Below are 23,368 nucleotides of genomic sequence, written 5' to 3'. Positions count from 1 at the left end.
TTCGTTAAGAATCAAGAATCCTAACGTGCAACACTTAATGATAGTCACAGGGTACAATCAACAATCAAACCATACTAGGACACAGTCATGTGGGAGGGGATGGGTGATAAGGAGTGATAAGATTACTAGTAATAGTAGTGCAGATTTAGTCAATAGTTGAACAACAGTGTTGAGGGAGTTATTTGTTTAGCAGAGTGATGGCCTTTCGGGGAAAAAAACTCCCCTTGTGTCCAGTTGTTCTGGGGTGCAGGGCTCTATAGCCTCGTTTTGAGGGTGGGAGTTGAAACCGTTTATGTCCGGGATGTGTGAGGGGTGTGTAGATATTTTCACAGCCCTCTTTTGGACTCGTGCTCTCCTAGAAAATGTGAGTTTTGTGAGCGAGTGGATGGGACGAGAGAGCCAATGGTAGAAAGCACCAGTTCCCTCCTGGGACTTGATTATGGAAAAGCCCACCCCCCCCAAGTTCCAATTGACAGTCCCTTTTTAGGAACGTCCTCCCAAAGCTTTTAAAAAACAATTTTTCTTTTTCTTTTCTTTTTTTTTACAGAGAGACCGAGTCTTCTCAAGGCTCCGTGAGGAAAACGCATTCAACATTAAATCATTAAATCTTGTGGGATATTTTGCATTCTCTTCGTTTTCTTGCTGGAGTTATTGACGGTCTGATTTATGAGGCTTTATCGAGTTGTTTTCAGTTCCGAGATACCACATGATTCAGGGAGGGAGGGAAGGTGGGAAAAAAAGGAAGGAAGGGAAAGAGGGAGAAAGAGAGAGGGGGAGGAGAAGAAAGAGGGGGATGGTGGAAGGAGGGATGGAGAAAGGAAGAAGAAAGAATGAAAGAAAGAAAAAAGAGAGGGAGGGAGAGAAGTGGTGAAAGGAAGTAAGAGAAAGAAAGTGGGGAAGAAAGGAAGGAGGAGAAGGAAAGAGAGGGAGGGAGGGAATGAGGGAGAAAGAAAAGGGAGGGAGGGAGGCAGAGAGAAAAAGGGAGAAAGAGAGAGGGGGAGAAAGGGATGCAGAAAGGAAGGGAGAGAGGAAAAAAGAAAGGAAAAAAGAACGGAAAGGAAGGAAGGAAAGGGTGTGTGTGAGAGAGGGAGCAAGAATAGAAGAGAAAGAGAAGAAAGGGAGGAAGGAAGGAAGAGAAAGAAAGAGAGAGAGGGAAAGAATGAGGGAGGAAGAAAGAAAGAAAATAAAAGAAAGGAAGGAAGGAAGGAAGGAAGGAGGGAGGGAGGAAAGGAAGGAAAGAAGGAGGGTGGATGGAAGGGTGGGAGGGAGGGAGAGAGAAAGAAAGAAAGATGAAAGAAGGAAGGAAGGAAAGGCAAAGAAAGAGGAGGGAGAAAGAATGGAAGAGAAAGAAAGAAAGGGAGGAGGGAGGGAGGGAGGGAGGAGAGAGAGAAGAAAGAAAGAAAGAAAGAAAGAAAGAAAGAAAGAAAGAAAGAAAGAAAGAAAGAAAGAAAGAAGAAGGAAGGAAAGAGAGAAAGAGGCGGGAGCAAGAACGGAAGAGAAAGAGAAGGAAAGGGAGGAGGAGAGAAAGAAAGAAAGAAAGAAAGAAAGAAAAAGGAGAAAGAAAGAAAGAAAGAAAGAAGGAAAGAAGAAGGAGAGAAAGGGGGGAGGGAGGGAGAGAGAAGAGGAAGAGAAAGAAAGAAAGACAGAGAGAGGAATGAGAGGGAGGGAGGAAGAAAGAAAGAAAGGAAAGAAGGAGGGTGGATGGAGGGAGGGAGAGAGAGAGGAAGAAAGAAAGAAAGAAAGAAAGAAAGAAAGAAAGAAAGAAAGAAAGAAAGAAAGAAAGAAAACCAGAAAGACAGAAAGAGGATGGCCCTTTGACCTCACTCTGCCTACATTTTTCCACCGAATTCCTAAGCAGGGTTTCCCCGTCTTGGCAACCATGAGGACCGGTGGATTTCAACGCCCAGCATTCCCCGGCCATCAGGCTGGGTACCGAATTCCGGGAATGGAGCTCCAGACGTCTTAAAGGAGCCAAGGTTGAAACCCCCCAAACCAGGCGGATCAGGGTCAAGGGACACAACCCAGGGTGGATCTCAGAGGGCAAGAGCCTTTGTCCTCTGCCATTGGGAGACGGCCATTTCGCGATCCCGGCTTAAAGCCAACGGTGCCCATGATCCGATTAACTCCTTTCCTGTCCCCAACAAGCATCAGGCTCCTCTCCTTTGGGTCATTGGGGCATTCGCAGCTTTCCGAGGGCAAGATGAAACAGCCACAGCCGGCGGAACTCCCCGCCACCAGACGCGAAAGCCAAACAAATCTTTTGGTTTTTCTAATTGCTCAAAACGACGCTATATAGAGCCCTGCACACCAGAACAACTAGACACAAGGACAGCTTTTCTTTCCTCAAATGCCATCCCTCTGCTAAACAATTCATTCCCTCAACACTGTCCAACTATTTACCAAAATTGTATTACTGTTATTCTTCTCATCCTTCCTATTATCTATCTCTTCCCACTTATGACTATAACTGTGTTGCTTGTATCTTTACAATTTATAGTGTTTTATTTGTTTCCTGGTATGATCTGATTGCTTATTAGTAACCGGTGACTATCACTACGTGTTGTATCTTATGATTCTTGATGAATGTATTTTATTTTTCCTTTATGTACACTGAGAGCATTTGCACCAACGACAAATTCCTTGTGTGTCCAATCACACTTGGCCAATAAAGAATTCTATTCTATTCTATTCTATTCTATTCTATTCTATTCTATTCTATTCTATTCTATTCTATTCTATTCTATTCTTTATTCTATTCTATTCTTCATTCCTATATCTATTCTCTTTTCTTTTCTATTCTTCATTCCAGTATCTATTCTATTCTATTCTATTCTATTCCTATTTCTTTTCTATCTTCTGTTCTATTTTCTATTCTTTATTCTATTCTTCTTCCATCTTTCCTTTTCCTTTTTCTCCTCCTCATTCTCTTCTCTTCTCTTCTCTTCTCTTCTCTTCTCCTTTCCTCTCCTCTCCTCTCCTCTATTCTATTCTTTTCTACTCTCCTCTATTCTATTCCTATTTCTTTTCTATCTTCCGTTCTATTTTCTATTCTTTATTCTATTCTTCTTCCATCTTTCCTTTTCCTTTTTCTCCTCCTCATTCTCTTCTCTTCTCTTCTCTTCTCCTCTCCTCTATTCTATTCTATTCTATTCTATTCTATTCTATTCTATTCTTCATTCCAGTATCTATTCCATTCTTTATTCTATTCACTATTCCATTCCACTCCACTCCACTCCACTCTACTCACACCCCCAAATATTTTTTTTCTCCTCTCAAAGTTGGGAAAACACGGAAATTTTCTGCCAAACTGTAATACACAAAAACATTACGCAATGGTAAACACCTGGAATTGTCCTCTAGAATTTTTTTTTCAATTATGATTCTTGAGGCTGCAGTGGTTGAAAAAGTGAATCTGATTTCCCCATTGATTTTAATATTGTCAGAAGGTCCCCAAAACATGATCACATGATCCCGGGATACCACAACTGTCGTAAGTACATGCCAGTTTCCAAGCCTCCAAATTTTGATCTCGTGATCCTGGGGATGCTAATAAGGAACTATATCCCACTTCTTTGCGATTTCCTCCCAAACAGCTGATTCTGGACCGGGTTTTTCCCCCAGCCTGTAATCCTTTGGGATTACATTGGAAAAAGATATTTATTCAAGCTTCTCTTACGTTTTTTGCTGAAGGGTTTGGAAGCCAAGAAAGAAGGAAAGGAGCAATTTATGTATTTAAAGTTGTTTCAAATTTAATTATTTAACACTTCTTTCAAATTGAATCATTTTAATCTATTTAAGTTTTAATGACATGTATTGAAAGCATAATTATTTACATTTATTTAAAATGCAAGTGTTTAAATTGAGTTACAACTCCATCATTTTTTTAAAAAATAATTATTTAAATATGTTTAAAATGTAACCATCTAAATTTATTTTAAACCTTAATCGTTTAAATGCATTCAAAATGTAATTATTTAAATCTATTTAAAACATAATCCTCTAAATTTATTTTAAATCTTAATCACTTAAATGCATTTATATCTTAGTTGTTTAAAAATGTATCCAGAATGTGATTATCTAAGCGAATTCAAAGTACAATCATTTAAATCTATTTAAAATGCATTTATTTAAAACGTCACTGCTTACATTTCTTTTAAAAATAATTGTTTCGGCGCCTTCCAAATGCAATTATTTAAGTGTATTCCCAATGTAGTTATTTCAATCACAAATGTAATTAGTTACATTTACTTAAAAATATAGCTGTTCACACATTTATTTAAAATCCGATGGTTGCTATTTGTTTAAAGTGTAGCTGTTTCCGTTCAACGTTTCAGTGGTTTCCATTTACTTAAAATGTCACTGTTTGCCTTTTTCACAACTTAATTATTGACGTTTATTTCAATGTATTCATTTTAAATCCATTTAAAATTTTGTTTTGGATTTATTTCTGTAAAAAAAAATTAAAATTTTGTGCCGCCCGGCCAAAAAAAAAAAAAAAAAACTCGTTTGCAACCCGACAGTTTTGCTCCTTTTGCAGAAGTACGTGATTGTACAATAGTTCGCTGGCGGTTAAATGCCCACTTAGTTCCTGGTTTTTTTTTCTGCTGCTGTGAGGATAGAAAGACAACTCCCACCCCAGGTTTCAGACTACAACCTCCATCATACCCAGCTGGCTGGGGCTGATGGGACTGCTGGTCCCAGCTGCCCCAAAAGCAACCTCCGATTTTGCAAAGATTGCCACGAATGGTCTCCAAACTGATTGCATTGCTCCGAAAATGGTTCCTTCTTTTGGGGGGAATTGTGCCCCTCAGATGAAAAAAAAACTCCCTCCGTCCCATGAACATAAAAAAGGGGAGGGGGCTTCTCAGAAAGGAAGAGGAACGGAGACCACCACCCATTCAGACGAACTCCATGCAAAGGAACGTCTGGCCCAAGATGTTGAAAAGGAAAACCCAGCTGCTGTCTTTGGGCCCTGTGGAATTGTTCGACATCGTCCCATGAAGAAGGGAAGGGAAGGGAAGGGAAGGGAAGGGAAGGGAAGGGAAAGGAAGAGAAGAGAAGAGAAGAGAAGAGAAGAGAAGAGAAGAGAAGAGAAGAGAAGAGAAGAGAAGAGAAGAAGAGAAGAGGAGAATTTAAACAGAATGGAAGGGAATGGAAGAGAAAAGAAGAGAAGAGGAAGGAAGAGAATATAAACAGAATGGAAGGGAATGGAAGAGAAGAGAAGAGAAGAGAATTTAAACAGAATGGAAGAGAAGAGAAGAGAAGAGAAGAGAAGAGAAGAGAAGAGAAGAGAATTTAAACAGAATGGAAGGGAATGGAAGAGAAGAGAAGAGAAGAGAAGAGAAGAGAAGAGAAGAGAAGAGAAGGGGAAGAGGAGAAGAGAAGAGAAGAGAAGGGAAGGGAAGAGAATTTAAACAGAATGGAAGAGAAGAGAAGAGGAGAGAAGGGAAGAGAAGGGAAAATAATTTAAATAGAATGGAATAGAACAGAATATAATAGAACAGAACAGAACAGAACAGAACAGAACAGAATAGAATAGAATAGAATAGAATAGAATAGAATAGAATAGAATAGAATATTGGAATGTAGAATAGAACAGAAGAGAATATAATTTGAAAATAGACTAGAATATGAAAATAGAGTAGAATATAATTTTAATATAGAATAAAATAGACTAGAATATGAAAATAGAGTAGAGTAGAGTAGAATAGAAGAGTTGGAAGGTACCTTGGAGGTCTTCTAGTCCAACCCCCTGCTTAGACAGGGAACCCTACACCACTTCAGGCAAAGGGTGATCCAATCACTTCTTTAAAAACTTCCAGGGGCGCAGCATTTACAACTTCCAGAGGGCAGGTTGACTGGTTATCGAGTTCGGGAATTCCACAGCTCCCAAGAGTCCTTGCCTGCCCTCCTGCCTCCCCCGTTTGCTTTGAAACTTGTAATGCTTCTCTGAGTGGCCTCCTTTCTCTCAGCCTCAGTTTTCTCGTCTGGCAAATGGGCGTAAGGAGGTTCGGGGGGGGGGGAGAGACTGAAATGGGGAGGGGCTCCCCTTCCTGCCACCTGCACTGAAGACCAAAAAAACCAACACCTTCTTTTGTTCAAATCCTGTGTGTGTGTGTGTGTGTGTGTGTGTGTGTGTGTGTGTGTGCAGCTAATAATAGACGTCGACTAATTGATGGTTGAGATGCCTGCCAGTTTCTGTTTACGACATCACAGGTAGTCCTCGGCTTTATGACCACAAATTGAGCCCCAACCTTTCTCGTTGCTAAGCAAGACAGCCGTTGAGGGGAGCTTTGCTCCATTTTTTTAACCAGCCTTCTTTGCCGCCGTTAAGCAAATCACTCTTCGGTCAGTCCCACGGTCGTTAAGGGAACCTGGGCTTTCCCCACTGACTTTGACACGGACCGTCGTAAATGCGAGTCAGTTGCCAAAGCGTCCGAATTTGGAGCACGTGACATTGATGCTGAAAAACGGTCGCAAGGGCTGAAAAACGGTCGCAAGCCCCTCCTTTCCCAATGCTGTCGTACCTTCGAATCGTCATCCACGGATGGTCGTAAATCGAGAGTCTAAACCAGGGAATTATGGGGGTCCAGGATGGAGAAGGGGGCTGCTACACAGATGGTGCCCCCCCTCCCACGAAGATTGTCAGGGCTCCATCCTTATTCCAGTCCCCAAATGGAATCCTACCCATAGAATGGAAAGAGACCCCTTGAGGTCATCCAAAGCATCCCCAAAGGACTTGGCGGTCCAACTTTTCTTCTTTAAGCCGATGCTGGTGGACGGCCCGGCAGCGTGATCACAAACACACACAAACACACACACACACACACCCTCCATTCCACTCCACTGTCTTTAGGGAACAACAGCTAACAGAACCCACCAAGTTTGGAAGGGGACCCCCTGAGGTCCTCTAGACCCCAACCTTCCTGGCTCAAACAGGAGCCAATACAACCGTCAGATTGGAAGGGGACCCCCGAGGTCCTCTAGACCCCAACCTTCCTGGCTCAAACAGGAGCCAACACAACCGTCAGATTGGAAGGGCACCCCCGAGGTCTTCTAGTCCGAACCTTCCTGGCTCAAGCAGGAACCAACAGAACCGCCGGGGTTGGAAGGGCCCCTCCGAGATCTTCTAGTCCCAAGCGGGAAAGTCCCTCCAGCAAGCCCCAGCGGAGACCCGTCGCTCAAGCCAGCGAGCCCGGCCACACACACACACACACACACACACACAGACCTCTAAACCCTTACCTAAGCGGGATCTTGATGGCCAGGTAGCGATCCACGGCTACGGCCAGCAGGCTGAAGATAGAGCTCTGGGTCAGCACCAGCACGAAGCAGGCCAGGAAGAGGCAGCAGTGGAAGTCGGTGGTCAAGCCCACGCTGATGGTCACGGCGAAGGGGATCGCCAGGAGCCCCACGGCCACGTCGGCCACGGCCAGCGAGACCAGGAAGTAATTGGTGGCCGTCTTGAGCCGGCTGTTCAGCGCCACCGCCCAGCAGACCAGCACGTTGCCCGCGATGGCCAGCACCGCCATCAGCAGCTCCACCGCGATGTACAGCCCGTTCATCGGGCGGGCGGACGGGGCGGGCGACCAGCCGGGACCGCCTGCCGCCCGCCGGAGGAGGAGGAGGAGGAAGGTCCCCGACCTGGGCTCAGCGGCGGAGGGCCGAGCATCCCCGCCGGGGGAACCCAGAGGCCATGTAGCCGCACCCCCACCGTCGGGGCGCGGAGGCGGCAACCGGGGGCAGGTACGGACCTCCGCACCGGCCGAGGCCAGGCTGCAACTACCGCAGCCCTTACCCCGCTAGTGGGCTTCGAAGCCGGCCAGGTTGAGCGCTTTCCCCACACCCCGGATCGGACGGACAGCGAAATCGTCCCCCTCGCACCTCCCCGGCGAGGCGCTCGCTCGCCTTTGGCGAAGACAGGCGCTGCTGCGCGGCTATAAGGCACATGGAGAGGTGGGCGGAGCGGAGGCGGAGGCGGCCCGTGATTGGCTGAGGCCGCTCTCCCGTAAATCCCCGAGTCGGAGGGCGCTGCAATTCGAGCGCCCGGCCCGGAGCTGGTTGCGGAGGAGGAGAAGGAGGAGGAGGGAAGCGGGCGGTGGCCGGACGAGATTCCCGAGCAGGGGAGCCGAGTATCTGGCTGGGCCGGCCTACCTCGCGGGGTTGTTGGAGCAGAGACGCCAAAAATTCTCTGCAGAGTGTCCGCCCCCCCCCACCCCAGGAGCCCCGCGGATGGAAGCGCCTGGCCGGGACAAGGCAGCGAGTAGAAGCGTTTCTTCTTCCGAGGCGCTTCGTGCTTTTCCTTGCAAAAAAGACGGGGCGTCCGGGCCGGACAGAATTCATAATAGTAATTAAATGGCTTGCCGAAGGAACGGCACTTTGACTATGCTCAGAAGGAATTGCGCTTTGCTCATGCTCAGAAGGAGCAGCACTTTGTCCATGCTCAGAAGGAATTGCGCTTTGCTCATGCTCAGAAGGAGCGGCACTCTGTCCATGCTCAGAAGGAATTGCGCTTTGCTCATGCTCAGAAGGAGCAGCACTTTGTCCATGCTCAGAAGGAATTGCGTTTGCTCATGCTCAGAAGGAATTGCACTCTGCCTATGCTCAGAAGGAATTGCGCTTTGCTCATGCTCAGAAGGAGCGGCACTCTGCCCATGCTCAGAAGGAATTGCACTCCGCTCATGCTCAGAAGGAATTGCGCTTTGTCCATGCTCTTAAAGAGTTGCACTCCGCCTATGCTCAGAAGGAATTGCACTCTGCCTATGCTCAGAAGGAATTGCGCTTTGCTCATGCTCAGAAGGAGCGGCACTCTGCCCATGCTCAGAAGGAATTGCACTCCGCTCATGCTCAGAAGGAATTGCGCTTTGTCCATGCTCTTAAAGAGTTGCACTCCGCCTATGCTCAGAAGGAATGGCGCTTTGTCCATGCTCAGAAGGAATTGCACTCTGCCCATGCTCAGAAGGAGCAGCACTTTGGGCTAAACTCAGAAGGATTTGCGCTTTGCTTATCCTCCAACCTCCCCGAGGTTCAGCCCGGGCGTTGCCGGCTGCACTACGAAACCACCCTGCCCATCTTCCCCTGCGGGCGGGACGGGGGTGGGAGTGTCAGCGAATCCCTCTAGGTCTCCCAAGACACGTGATCCAACCGAGTGACCGGAGGGGACGCGAGAGGGACAGCCAAACCAGCCGCCCCGGCTTTAATCCGGATTTGCGAGCTAAGCTTCCCCCGCCCGGCTCCACGCCTCGCGCAAAAGCCATCAAAAGCAGCTCGCGAAACCCTGGGTAGCTTTGCACGCCCAGAAATCCCTTCGCACGACCTGTAAGGCGCAATTCCGGCCAGCTTGGGTTTTGCAAAGCGTTAACGACGCCTTTAGGACGAGTGCTCAGAAAGGCTTTTCAGGTTTCACCTCGTCTCCTCCTTTTTTCACGGTCTGGTGAAACCCTGGAAGTTGGCTCTGTTTAACCAGGAAATTGCTCTGGGGATAAGCAAGATGATTAAACTGGCAGACAAATGCTTCTTCTGTCTGGCTCAAGAAAGAAACCAAACCTGGAGAGAGAGGGGAGAGAGAGAGAGAGAGAGAGAAATATATATAAATATATATATATGTATGTTATTCAGCTTTGTTCGGGTATTTTCCCACGTCATTGTAGTTGTGCAAAGTTGTAGCAACGTTTCGGCAGAATCTCATCTGCCATCATCAGGCTTCTGCCGAAATGTTGCTACAACTTTAAAAGCACAACTACAATGACGTGGGAAAATACACGAACAAAGCTGAATGCCATACATATAAGTACCCGCGAAAACTTAAGAAAACAAATCTATATACGGATGAACACTACAGAAGCCTGATGATGGCAGATGAGATTCTGCCGAAACGTTGCTACAACTTTCCACAACTACAGTGACGTGGGAAAATACCCAAACAAAGCTGAATGCCATATATATATATATATATTTCATTCATATATATATATATATATATATTTCATTCATATATATATATATATATATATATATATATATATATATATATATATATATATATATATATATTTCATTCATATATATATATATATTTCATATATTTCATTTATTTATTTGCATTTAGCTTAAATTGCTGATTAAGTGAGTCTCTCTGTGTTCAGCTGCAAAATTCAAGCCATCAAGTCATAAAAAAAATGGATCTAAGCCAAGTTGCCTTTGGACTGCAAGGAAGTGTTGCAAAGTCCTCCCATTCCATTCCATTCCAGGTCTCCACCCAATTCCCTAGAATTGTCTGGTGGTGTTTTTAGCTCCTTTGAAGTTGCCGGTCCCGTATCTTCTTGTTTCCTGTGATTGCCACAGGATTGCCGTATTTATCATCCGGGATCCGCAGCCAGCAGGCTTTGCGGCTACAGATAAAACAGCGGCATTTGGTCTCCGAAACAGAACAAGAAACCGAGATGGAAAACATTTCTTAAATTCAAAACAACATATGATAGAGAGGGGCGTGTAGACAGGTAGCTAGGTAAGAGGATAGATAGATAGATAGATAGATAGATAGATAGATAGATAGATAGATAGATAGATAGATATAGATAGATATAGATAGATAGATAGATAGATAGATAGATAGATAGATAGATAGATAGATAGATAGATAGATAGATAGATAGAGATAGATAGATAGATAGATAGATATAGATAGATAGATAGATGATAGATATTTTATTTATTATTTTGTCAATTGCTTACAAGATAATAGGTATAAGTAAAAACATAGTCATAGACGAAAGACAACCACCGTCCAGAAACCAGACCACGGCTGCATCACCAGCTGCCACACACCCTGACCCCCAAACCGAGCCAACGGACACAGGCCATGAACACACATCCAGGCCTCAAACTCGGAGCCAAACTAAAACCCGGCATGTCACATCGCAGGCAACCGCTCAGGCTATCACATCACAGAACTCAGGAGGTTACACCACAAAACTTCAGGATGTTGCAACAGAGCCAACGACCCAGGAGATTACAGCACAAGATCCAGGACGTCACAACAATAGAACTCAGAAGGTCATCACACAGCCCATTACCCAGGTCGTTACAACGCAGGAGGCTGATAGACACACAGCCAATACCTCAGCCACACATGTTCTTTCGAAAAAGCCAGCCAATCTGCAAACATCAACTCCATCAACCAATCAAGAAATGACAACACAGCCAACCTCCCCACCAGTATATACAGGGAGACGGCAGCTTCGATCACGCTTTGCTCGCACAAGCACGAAGCCGAAAGCACCAGCCTGAAGATGGCGAGTGGGACCTCGTCGAAACGTTGCCAAGATGCTCTCAATCTTACACGGGAAAAGACCCGAACACGCCAAGACCTGATACATACATACATACATACATACATGCATATATATATACATATACATATACATATACATATACATATACATATACATATACATATACATATACATATACATATACATATACATATACATATATATATATATATATATATATATATATATATATATATATGAAGGAGAGGGACGGAGGGAGGACAGGTAGGTTGGTTGGTAGGTAAAGGTAGACTATAGGAAGGTAGATGAACGGATGGATGGATGGAGGTAACTGCAAATCCCATAAGGCACAGCCACAAAGCATTTGTGGTTCAAAGTGGGAGCTATTTGCCCACCCAAAGAACAAACCTATGCAAAATATTAGTTGTGTCAGAAAAGGAATCGGTTGTGCAAACTCAATCCAGGGTACGAGGTGTACAATCGGCTGTGACTTTCTTTTTTTTTTTTCCTCACTCTTGGCACAAGGTAGCAAGTGTGAGATGGTTCCGATTGGTCTTTTTTTCTAAGCCAAAGGTTCGGTTCAGATTAGCTGGTGCCCGGATCACAAAGATGAGAGAGAGATCTTGGAGTCTTAATGGACAACCAGCTAAATAGGAGCCAATGTTGTGCAGCAGCAGCCAAAAAAGCCAATGCAATCCTAAATTGCATTAACAGAGGGATACAATCGAGATCAAGGGAGGGACTAATACCACTCTACAAAGCCTTAGTAAGGCCACACCTAGAGTCCTGCATCCAGTTTTGGTCACCACACTATAAAAAAGATGTTGAGACTCTAGAAAAAGTACAGAAAAGAGCAACCAGGATGATGAGGGGACTGGAGGCTAAAACATATGAAGAACGGTTACAGGAACTGGACCTGGCTAGTCTAGGGAAGGGAAGGACCAGGGGAGACAGGAGAGCATCTTCCAATATTTGAGGGGCTGCCACAGAGAGGAGGAAGGGGGGGTCAAGCTATTTTCTAAAACACCCGAAGGCCAGACAAGGAATAATGGATGGAAACTGACCAAGGAGAGATTCAACCTGGAAATAAGGAGAAACTTTCTGACAGGGAGAACAATCAACCCCTGGAACAGAAGTTGCCTTCGGAAGTTGTGGGAGCTTCATCCCTGGAGGCTTTCAAGAAGAGACTGGACTGCCCTTGCTCAGAAATGGTGTAGGGTCTCCTGCTTGGGCAGGGGGGGTTGGACTAGATGACCTCCAAGGTTCCTTTCCAGCTCTGTTGATCTGTAAATCTTTAAACGAGGACCAAGATTAGCCTAATAAGATGACAGTGTCATTAACCTTCAGCCCTCGGGGACAGTCAGCTTCGAAGTTAATCGGAAAGGACCTTCTTGTTTCTACAGGATTCTAATCCGCTTTACGGGGTGGATTTTCCCGTCACGCCTCCTTTGCCCAGGAAAGAATTTATGAAGTGTTTCTATAAATAAAAGTATGAAGTTGTTTGCAAAATCCTGCAAGGAAACAAATGATTCTACGGGTAGAAACGTTGCTGTTGATTTAAGTGTAAATAATACTCCCAAGGGTGTAAATCCTTACGACTGCAATGGAGGCCAACTTTGATGTCGTTAAGCGAGGCGGTTAAGCGAATCTGCCCTTTTTTATGACCGTACTTGGCACCATTGTTAAGGGACTCACGGCAGTCATTAAGTTAGTGACCCGGTTGTTAAGTGAATCTGTTCTCCATTGCCTTAGCTTGTCGCAAAAGGGGATTGCGTAACCCCGGGACAGCTGCAACTGTCGTAAATACGAGTCAGTTGCCAGGCGTCTGAATTTTGACCATGGGACCCATGCAATAATGGTTGTTAAGTGTGAAAAACGGTCATAGGTCACTATTTTCAGTGCCGTTATAACTTGGAACAGCGCCGAACGGAATAAATTGGGGACTAACTTTTAATTCAACTTTAAAATCCGTCTCAGAGGATAAAACGATCCTTTGTTGTAACGATAGTCGCTAAATGAAATACTTGTAAAGCTCAGCAGATCTGCTTGCAAAAGAATTTCAAGCTTCAATATATGCACAATACTGGAAAAAAAAATGAAATCATACCTCCAGACACAGAAATAATAAGAAAAATTATGACATGGGCGGAATTAGATAGGTTAACTTCAGAAATAAAAGACAGAATCTAAATATGGAATAAACATGGAATAAATTTTATCAGTGGTTGTATAGCAGAAGATAGGTGAAAATATTAGTCGTTACGATTACATTAATTAGTAATTAATATATTAAATAAGGAGATTACAAATGATGAAGTAAAATGTGTATATGTATAACAAAAAAAAAATTTCTAATTGCTTTTTCAACAGATGGATAGCTTGAGGCTGGGCCATAGCAGCGTTTCACAAACTGGCATCTTTAAGAGATGAAGATTTAGCAAAATGACAGAACTGGAAGGGACCTTGGAGGTCTTCTAGTCCAGCCCCCCGCCCAAGCAGGAGACCCTAGACCATTCCAGACAAATGACTGTACAGTCTCTTCTTGAAAACCTGCAGTGTTTGAGCGCTCACAACCTCTGGTGGTAAGCAGTTCCACTGGTTAATTGTCCTCACGCTCCAGAAATTTTTTTTTAGTTCTTGGCTGTTTCTCTCCTTGATGAGTTTATCAGAATTACAGAATCACAGAGTTGGAAGGAAGGCTCTCACAACACAATTGTTGCAGGTCAGCAAAGATTTTGAGAAAACTGATTACAGGAGCTGGCTGGGGATTCTGGGAGTGGAAATCCTCCCTCTTAAAGGATGCTCACTGGGGATTCTGGGAGTGGAAGTCCTCCCTCTTAAAGCAGGCTGGCTGGGGATTCTGGGAGTAGAAGCCCCCCTCTTAAAGCAGGCTGGCTGGGGGATTCTGGGAGTGGAAGTCCTCCTCTCTTAAAGCATGCCGGCTGGGGGATTCTGGGAGTGGAAGTCCTCCCCTCTTAAAGTAGGCTGGCTGGGGATTCTGGGAGTGGAAGCCCTCCCTCTTAAAGCAGGCTGGCTGGGGGATTCTGGGAGTGGAAGTCCTCCTCTCTTAAAGCATGCCGGCTGGGGGATTCTGGGAGTGGAAGCCCTCCCTCTTAAAGCAGGCTGGCTGGGGATTCTGGGAGTGGAAGTCCTCCCCTCTTAAAGCAGGCTGGCTGGGGATTCTGGGAGTGGAAGTCCTCCTCTTAAAGCAGGCTGGCTGGGGGATTCTGGGAGTGGAAGTCCTCCTCTTAAAGCAGGCTGGCTGGGGATTCTGGGAGTGGAAGCCCTCCCCTCTTAAAGCAGGCTGGCTGGGGGATTCTGGGAGTGGAAGTCCTCCCCTCTTAAAGCAGGCTGGCTGGGGGATTCTGGGAGTGGAAGTCCTCCCTCTTAAAGCAGGCTGGCTAGGGAATTCTGGGAGTGGAAGTCCTCCCTCTTAAAGCAGGCTGGCTGGGGATTCTGGGAGTGGAAGCCCTCCCTCTTAAAGCAGGCTGGCTGGGGATTCTGGGAGTGGAAGTCCTCCCTCTTAAAGCAGGCTGGCTGGGGGATTCTGGGAGTGGAAGTCCTCCCCTCTTAAAGCAGGCTGGCTGGGGGATTCTGGGAGTGGAAGTCCTCCCTCTTAAAGCAGGCTGGCTAGGGAATTCTGGGAGTGGAAGCCCTCCCTCTTAAAGCAGGCTGGCTGGGGGATTCTGGGAGTGGAAGTCCTCCCTCTTAAAGCAGGCTGGCTGGGGATTCTGGGAGTGGAAGTCCTCCTCTTAAAGCAGGCTGGCTGGGGGATTCTGGGAGTGGAAGCCCTCCCCTCTTAAAGCAGGCTGGCTGGGGATTCTGGGAGTGGAAGTCCTCCCTCTTAAAGCAGGCTGGCTAGGGAATTCTGGGAGTGGAAGCCCTCCCCTCTTAAAGCAGGCTGGCTGGGGATTCTGGGAGTGGAAGCCCTCCCCTCTTAAAGCAAGTTGGCTGGGGGATTCTGGGAGTGGAAGTCATCCCCTCTTAAAGCATCCTGGCTGGGGATTCTGGGAGTGGAAGCCCACCCCTCTTAAATCAGGCTGGCTGGGGGATTCTGGGAGTGGAAGTCCTCCCTCTTAAAGCAGGCTGGCTGGAGGATTCTGGGAGTGGAAGCCCTCCCTCTTAAAGCAGGCTGGCTGGGGGATTCTGGGAGTGGAAGTCCTCCCTCTTAAAGCAGGCTGGCTGGGGGATTCTGGGAGTGGAAGTCCTCCCTCTTAAAGCAGGCTGGCTGGGGATTCTGGGAGTGGAAGCCCTCCTCTTAAAGCAGGCTGGCTGGGGGATTCTGGGAGTGGAAGTCCTCCCCTCTTAAAGCAGGCTGGCTAGGGAATTCTGGGAGTGGAAGCCCTCCCCTCTTAAAGCAGGCTGGCTGGGGATTCTGGGAGTGGAAGCCCTCCCCTCTTAAAGCAGGCTGGCTGGGGATTCTGGGAGTGGAAGCCCTCCTCTTAAAGCAGGCTGGCTGGGGATTCTGGGAGTGGAAGTCCTCCCCTCTTAAAGCAGGCTGGCTAGGGAATTCTGGGAGTGGAAGCCTCCCCTCTTAAAGCAGGCTGGCTGGGGGGATTCTGGGAGTGGAAGCCCTCCCTCTTAAAGCAAGTTGGCTGGGGATTCTGGGAGTGGAAGTCCTCCCCTCTTAAAGCAGGCGGCTAGGGAATTCTGGGAGTGGAAGCCCTCCTCTTAAAGCAGGCTGGCTGGGGATTCTGGGAGTGGAAGTCCTCCCCTCTTAAAGCAGGCTGGCTGGGGGATTCTGGGAGTGGAAGTCCTCCCCTCTTAAAGCAGGCTGGCTGGGGGATTCTGGGAGTGGAAGCCCTCCCCTCTTAAAGCAGGCTGGCTGGGGATTCTGGGAGTGGAAGTCCTCCCTCTTAAAGCAGGCTGGCTAGGGAATTCTGGGAGTGGAAGCCCTCCCTCTTAAAGCAGGCTGGCTGGGGATTCTGGGAGTGGAAGCCCTCCCTCTTAAAGCAAGTTGGCTGGGGGATTCTGGGAGTGGAAGCCCACCCCTCTTAAATCAGGCTGGCTGGGGGATTCTGGGAGTGGAGGTCCTCCCCTCTTAAAGCAGGCTTGCTGGGGATTCTGGGAGTGGAAGCCCACCCCTCTTAAAGCAGGCCGGCTGGGGATTCTGGGAGTGGAAGTCCTCCCTCTTAAAGCAGGCTGGCTGGGGATTCTGGGAGTGGAAGTCCTCCCTCTTAAAGCAGGCCGGCTGGGGGATTCTGGGAGTGGAAGTCCTCCCTCTTAAAGCAGGCTGGCTGGGGATTCTGGGAGTGGAAGCCCCCTCCTCTTAAAGCAGGCTGGCTGGGGGATTCTGGGAGTGGAAGTCCTCCCCTCTTAAAGCAGGCTGGCTAGGGAATTCTGGGAGTGGAAGCCCTCCCCTCTTAAAGCAGGCTGGCTGGGGATTCTGGGAGTGGAAGCCCTCCTCTTAAAGCAAGTTGGCTGGGGATTCTGGGAGTGGAAGCCCACCCTCTTAAATCAGGCTGGCTAGGGAATTCTGGGAGTGGAGGTCCTCCTCTTAAAGCAGGCTTGCTGGGGGATTCTGGGAGTGGAGGTCCTCCCTCTTAAAGCAGGCTGGCTGGGGATTCTGGGAGTGGAAGCCCTCCCTCTTAAAGCAAGTTGGCTGGGGATTCTGGGAGTGGAAGTCCTCCCCTCTTAAAGCAGGCTGGCTAGGGAATTCTGGGAGTGGAAGCCCTCCCCTCTTAAAGCAGGCTGGCTGGGGGATTCTGGGAGTGGAAGCCCTCCTCTTAAAGCAAGTTGGCTGGGGATTCTGGGAGTGGAAGCCCTCCCTCTTAAATCAGGCTGGCTGGGGGATTCTGGGAGTGGAGGTCCTCCCTCTTAAAGCAGGCTTGCTGGGGATTCTGGGAGTGGAAGCCCACCCCTCTTAAAGCAGGCCGGCTGGGGGATTCTGGGGTGGAAGTCCTCCCTCTTAAAGCAGGCTGGCTGGGGATTCTGGGGTGGAAGTCCTCCCTCTTAAAGCAGGCCGGCTGGGGGATTCTGGGAGTGGAAGTCCTCCCTCTTAAAGCAGGCTGGCTGGGGATTCTGGGAGTGGAAGTCCTCCCTCTTAAATCAGGCTGGCTGGGGATTCTGGGAGTGGAGGTCCTCCCTCTTAAAGCAGGCTTGCTGGGGATTCTGGGAGTGGAAGCCCTCCTCTTAAAGCCTCCTGGCTGGGGATTCTGGGAGTGGAAGCCCTCCTCTTAAAGCCTCCTGGCTGGGGATTCTGGGAGTGGAAGTCCACCCCTCTTAAAGCAGGCTGGCTGGGGGATTCTGGGAGTGGAAGTCCTCCTCTTAAAGCATCCTGGCTGGGGATTCTGGGAGTGGAAGTCCTCCCCTCTTAAAGGATACTGGCTGGGGATTCTGGGAGTGGAAGCCCACCCTCTTAAATCAGGCTGGCTAGGGAATTCTGGGAGTGGAGGTCCTCCTCTTAAAGCAGGCTTGTTGGGGATTCTGGGAGTGGAGGTCCTCCCTCTTAAAGCAGGCTGGCTGGGGGATTCTGGGAGTGGAAGCCCTCCCTCTTAAAGCAAGTTGGCTGGGGATTCTGGGAGTGGAAGTCCTCCCTCTTAAAGCAGGCTGGCTAGGGAATTCTGGGAGTGGAAGCCCTCCCCTCTTAAAGCAGGCTGGCTGGGGATTCTGGGAGTGGAAGCCCTCCTCTTAAAGCAAGTTGGCTGGGGGATTCTGGGAGTGGAAGCCCACCCTCTTAAATCAGGCTGGCTGGGGATTCTGGGAGTGGAGGTCCTCCTCTTAAAGCAGGCTGGCTGGGGATTCTGGGAGTGGAAGCCCACCCCTCTTAAAGCAGGCCGGCTGGGGATTCTGGGAGTGGAAGTCCTCCCCTCTTAAAGCAGGCTGGCTGGGGGATTCTGGGAGTGGAAGTCCTCCTCTTAAAGCAGGCCGGCTGGGGGATTCTGGGAGTGGAAGTCCTCCCTCTTAAAGCAGGCTGGCTGGGGATTCTGGGAGTGGAAGTCCTCCCTCTTAAATCAGGCTGGCTGGGGATTCTGGGAGTGGAGGTCCTCCCTCTTAAAGCAGGCTTGCTGGGGGATTCTGGGAGTGGAAGCCCTCCCCTCTTAAAGCCTCCTGGCTGGGGGATTCTGGGAGTGGAAGCCCTCCCCTCTTAAAGCCTCCTGGCTGGGGATTCTGGGAGTGGAAGTCCACCCTCTTAAAGCAGGCTGGCTGGGGATTCTGGGAGTGGAAGTCCCCCTCTTAAAGCATCCTGGCTGGGGATTCTGGGAGTGGAGGTCCTCCCCTCTTAAAGCAGGCTGGCTGGGGGATTCTGGGAGTTGGACCCCACCCACTTTAAAGGGCCAATCTTGAGAAACCCTGATCAAGATTATTTCCCATCTTGGATTTGATTGGATCTGGATTGGCGCAGAAATGACCTGGGATGCCACTGCTACATGATCCGTACGGGAACCTCTCATAAGAGATCCGGCTGGGTCACCTCCGGATGATCCTGGCTGTCTGAAAAGCTCTTAATACCGTTGGCAAAGGGTCCTTTTTGCACTTCCCAGCAAAACTGCTGGGAATTTATGCCTCCAATTTTTATCTTACCGCAATCCTGCCAATCTTGGCAGGTGTCATTGGATCATTTGCTAGAAAAAAAAAAATCTGCCTTAACCCCCCCAAATGCAAACAGTCAATATCTGAAAATGTCTAATGTCCACAATGGGATTCTAAGCGAAAGCAACCAAAACGGAGAGGAATAAATTGGTAAATGGCAGCATTCAAAACACAGAAAGGAAGATGTGCTTTTTAAATGTTTTTGAATATTTTTCTAACACCAAACCTTGTTTTGCAGGCATTCCAGCTGTTACCCCACACTGGGAAAGGTTTGCTTGTCTGTTTGGGAAGTGTGCATTGTTGGTTAATGCAGGCAGTCCTCAATTTATGACAGCAATGGATAGGCTCTTTCTGGAGATTCGATGAATTTGAGAATTTAATGTGGTTATTTGATGCCCTGAAGTTGTATTGCACATCCAGAAGTTGTGGGTGCTTCATCACTGGAGTTTTTAAAGAAGAGATTGGACAATCATTTGTCGGAAATGGTCTAGGATCTCCTGCTGAAGCAGGGGGTTGGACTAGAAGACCTCCAAGGTCCCTTTCCAAGATAATTCTGTATCGCCATTGACAGTGAGAACCATTAATCAGTGGAATGGCTTGTGTCCAGAGGTTGTGGCTGGAGGCTTTTAAGAAGAATTGGGAAGCCATCTGTCTGAAATCGGTCTAGGCCGGGTCTCCTGAAGCAGAGGGTTGGACTAGATGACCTCTAAGGTCCCTTCCAACCTGTTATTCTGTATCCAGAGGTGACACAGATTCACTTTTCCTGATTGCAATGAGTTATAGGCTTTCTTCAGGTTTTGCGTGTGTGTGTTTTGTGTTCTTCTTCTTCTTCTTTTCCTCCTCCTCCTCCACCTCCTCCTCCTTTTTTTCTTCTCTTTCTCTTCTTCTTTCTCCTCTTCCCTTCTTTCTTCTCCTCCTCCTCCTCCTCCTCCTCCTCCTCCTCCTCCTCTTCCTCGTCCTCCTCCTCCTCTTTTTCTTCTCTTTCTCTTCTTCTTTCTCCTCTTCCTTTCTTCCTCTTCCTCCTCCTCCTCCTCCTCCTCCTCCTCGTCCTCCTCCTTCTTTCTTTCTCTTCTTCTCCTCTTCCTTCTTCTCTCCTCCTCCTCCTCCTCCTCCTCCTTCTCCTCCTCCTCCTCTTCCTCGTCCTCCTTTCTTTTTCTTTCTTCTCTCTTCTTCCCTTCTTTCTTTCTTCTTCTTCTCCTCCTCATCCTCCTTCTCCTCCTCCTCCTCCTCCTCCTCGTCATCCTTCTCCTCCCCCTTCCCGCCTTCTGGCACTGATGATGTTCCCTAGTTGGGTCAGGAGACGTCTGCAAGAAAATCACCAAGCTCAGAGAGCACCAAGGACCACACAGTCTTTTCCTTCTCCTCCTCCTTCTCCTCCTTCTCCTCCTCCTCCTCCTCCTCCTTTTTTCTTCCCTTTCTCCTCCTCTTCTTCTCTTTCTCCTCTTCCCTTCTTTCTTCTTCTCCTCCTCCTCCTTTTTACCTCCTCCTCCTTCTTTTTCCTCTTTTTCTCCTCTTCTTCTCTTTCTCCTCTTTCCTCCTCCTCCTCCTCCTCCTCCTCCTCCTCCTCCTCCTCCTCCTCCTCCTTTGCATTTCCCAATCTAGCCTCCTCTGGGGATTTACTGCTGGTCTGCCATCCAAGGGCTGAACAGGCCCAAGTCTTGCACAGCATTCTTGAAATTGGCTAGATATTTTTTGCAGCTGAACAGAAAGCAGGATGTAAACGTCCCTAGAGAGAGACTAGCACTTCAAACCTGCTTATTTTGGATCCGAGAAGGATGCAATTAATCACTAAATATGCATATTTTCAATGTGATTAACACAGCTCCTACTATGGCAGATGATTTCTGGAAGTTTCTTCCAGACGCCGCTCCTTTTTTTAATTTCCGATAAAAACACCTTGGGCTGAATGTAACACAATCACATTTTATTACGAAGACGTTGCAAAGTCCAAATTGTTTATTGGGGGGGCGGTGTTGGTTATCAATGAAGTGTTGACCAAGTGACTGGCTTGTCAGTTGTGTATTTAAACAAACACTTCGGAGAAATTTATGGCCGAGATTTCCTCAATAGATTCGTCACCCCTTGTGTAATTTGCTCTGAGGTTCAGCCTTGAAGGCTGCCAATTTCTTAAGCCTCCTTTGTCACCCTTGGCAACTTGAAGGTGGGTGGGCTTCCACTCCCAGAATTCCCCAGCCAGCCTGCTTTAAGAAGGGTGGGCTTCCACTCCCAGAATCCCCCAGCCAGGATGCTTTAAGAGGGGAGGACTTCCACTCCCAGAATCCCCCAGCCAGGATGCTTTAAGAGGGGAGGACTTCCACTCCCAGAATCCCCACCCAGCCTGCTTTAAGAGGGGTGGACTTCCACTCCCAGAATCCCCACCCAGCCTGCTTTAAGAGGGGTGGACTTCCACTCCCAGAATACCCCAGCCAGCCATGCTTTAAGAGGGAGGACTTCCATTCCCAGAATGCCCCAGCCAGGATGCTTTAAGAGGGGAGGACTTCCACTCCCAGAATCCCCCAGCCAGCCTGCTTTAAGAGGGTGGGCTTCCACTCCCAGAATCCCCCAGCCAGCATGCTTTAAGAGGGAGGACTTCCATTCCCAGAATGCCCCAGCCAGGATGCTTTAAGAGGAGGACTTCCACTCCCAGAATCCCCCAGCCAGCCTGCTTTAAGAGGGGAGGACTTCCACTCCCAGAATCCCCAGCCAGCATGCTTTAATAGGGGAGGACTTCCACTCCCAGAATCCCCCAGCCAGCCTGCTTTAGAGGAGAGGACTTCCACTCCCAGAATCCCCCAGCCAGCCTGCTTTGAGAGGGGTGGACTTCCACTCCCAGAATCCCCCAGCCAGCATACTGTAGAGAGGAGGACTTCCACTCCCAGAATCCCCACCCAGCCTGCTTTAAGAGGGTGGACTTCCACTCCCAGAATCCCCACCCAGCCTGCTTTAAGAGGGGAGGACTTCCACTCCCAGAATCCCCCAGCCAGGATGCTCTAAGAGGGGTGGACTTCCACTCCCAGAATTCCCCAGCCAGGATGCTCTAAGAGGGTGGACTTCACTCCCAGAATTCCCCAGCCAGGATGGTTTAAGAGGAGGACTTCCACTCCCAGAGTCCCCCAGCCACAATTTAAGAGGGGAGGACTTCCACTCCCGGAATCCTTCAGCCTTCTTTAAGAGGGGAGGGCTCCCAGAATCCCCCAGCCAGCCTGCTTTAAGAGGGGTGGGCTTCCACTCCCAGAATCCCCCAGCCAGCATCCTTTAAGAGGGGAGGGCTTCCACTCCCAGAATCCCCCAGCCAGCATCCTTTAAGAGGGGAGGGCTTCCACTCCCAGAATCCCCCAGCCAGCATCCTTTAAGAGGGGAGGGCTTCCACCTGTCTAAGCCTTGCAGAGAGTTTATTCTATTAAATGTGGCTCCTTCTAAGTTCATGGACGCCCCCCAAGCGGTTTTCTTGACGGAAGTTGTCCTTCCATTGCTTTGAAACTTCTATGATCTCCTGGTGATCTCCCATCCAAATTCTGTTACGCAGCGTGGAAATAGAAAATAAAAAGCTTGTGGCTATAACTGAAACCTCTGTATAGGTTTCAGGATGACTGTATGGATGGGTCTTGAAGTTTTTTCCTTTATTGGGTAGGGTTATTTTTAAACTTCTCAGTCGAATTTAAAGCCAGGGGATCTCCTCGTGGTCTCCTGCCCGCAGACTAACAGTTGGCCAAAGTTTCCCTGGAACTTTGAGGTTAACCAAGGTCCAAATCCCTTCCAGGGAAGACGCGTGTCATCCAATCTCAAGAACAGGAGACCAAACCCTCTTTTTGCTGATTCCTCCCCCATTTGACTCTGCCAACAAACCACAAATCACATCTTCTGTTCTGTTTTAAATTTAAAAATCTAAAAAAAATTAAATTAAAATTTTTAATTAGATAATTTTTTTTAAAAAAATTGTAATTTTAAAAAACATCTGTAATTCAAAAAATTTCAATTAAAAATGGTACTTTTGTACAAAAATAATTTTTATTTTTTAAAAATTAAGTTTTTTAAATTTACTTCTTCCAAAATAAACCTCTTCAAAATCATTTTACTAGTTTTTGTTTAAACATAATTTTAATTCTTTAAAAATAATTGAAGCATATTTTAATTTAAAAATATTTTATAAAGTATTTTAAGGTACATAATTGTTTTTTTAAAAATGGAAATTTTTAAAAGCAGGTAAATGTAATTTTAAAAAAGATTAATTAAAAAAATAATTGTACTCTTGTACAAAAAGTTTAATTTAAAAAAAAATTAAATTCTTAAAAGAATGTGTCTTAAAAATACATTTCTTAAAAATAATTTCAACCAGTTTTTCATTTAAAAATAATTTTAATTAAAAAATGTAATTGTAATTTAAAGAAAATAGTTTATAATTAAAATAAAAATAAAACTTATGGAGGTGTCTTTTAGCTCCCTAAAGGCCTTTGAATCCCCTCAAAGGAAAATAAAATAATAAGTTCCCCCTGACAGGTGTCCATCAAGCCCTTCCTGGCAGGAAGAAGGACAGAAAATTC

The 23,368-nt window shown here is 47.3% G+C and overlaps 1 protein-coding gene across 1 annotated transcript in view; it reads right to left on the bottom strand.

Annotated features, from left to right (window-relative positions):
- Positions 1 to 7,788, bottom strand: part of ADORA2B (adenosine A2b receptor) — a 31,359-nt gene extending 23,571 nt beyond the window's left edge. Inside the window, exon 1 of the mRNA XM_087924627.1 lies at positions 7,246 to 7,788. Within this exon, the coding sequence (XP_087780753.1) occupies positions 7,246 to 7,565 (320 nt within the window). The 5' untranslated portion in view covers positions 7,566 to 7,788. The remainder of the gene's footprint in view (positions 1 to 7,245) is intronic.
- Between the last annotated feature and the right edge of the window lie 15,580 nt (positions 7,789 to 23,368).

This window comes from Pseudonaja textilis, chromosome 1 (assembly GCF_049901715.1).
Source record: "Pseudonaja textilis isolate UNSWEBS1 chromosome 1, rPseTex1.2, whole genome shotgun sequence".
Lineage (NCBI taxonomy): Eukaryota > Metazoa > Chordata > Lepidosauria > Squamata > Elapidae > Pseudonaja > Pseudonaja textilis.
The sequence above is the reverse complement of the archived record's forward strand: the minus strand, read 5'-3'. Positions and strand labels throughout refer to the sequence as shown.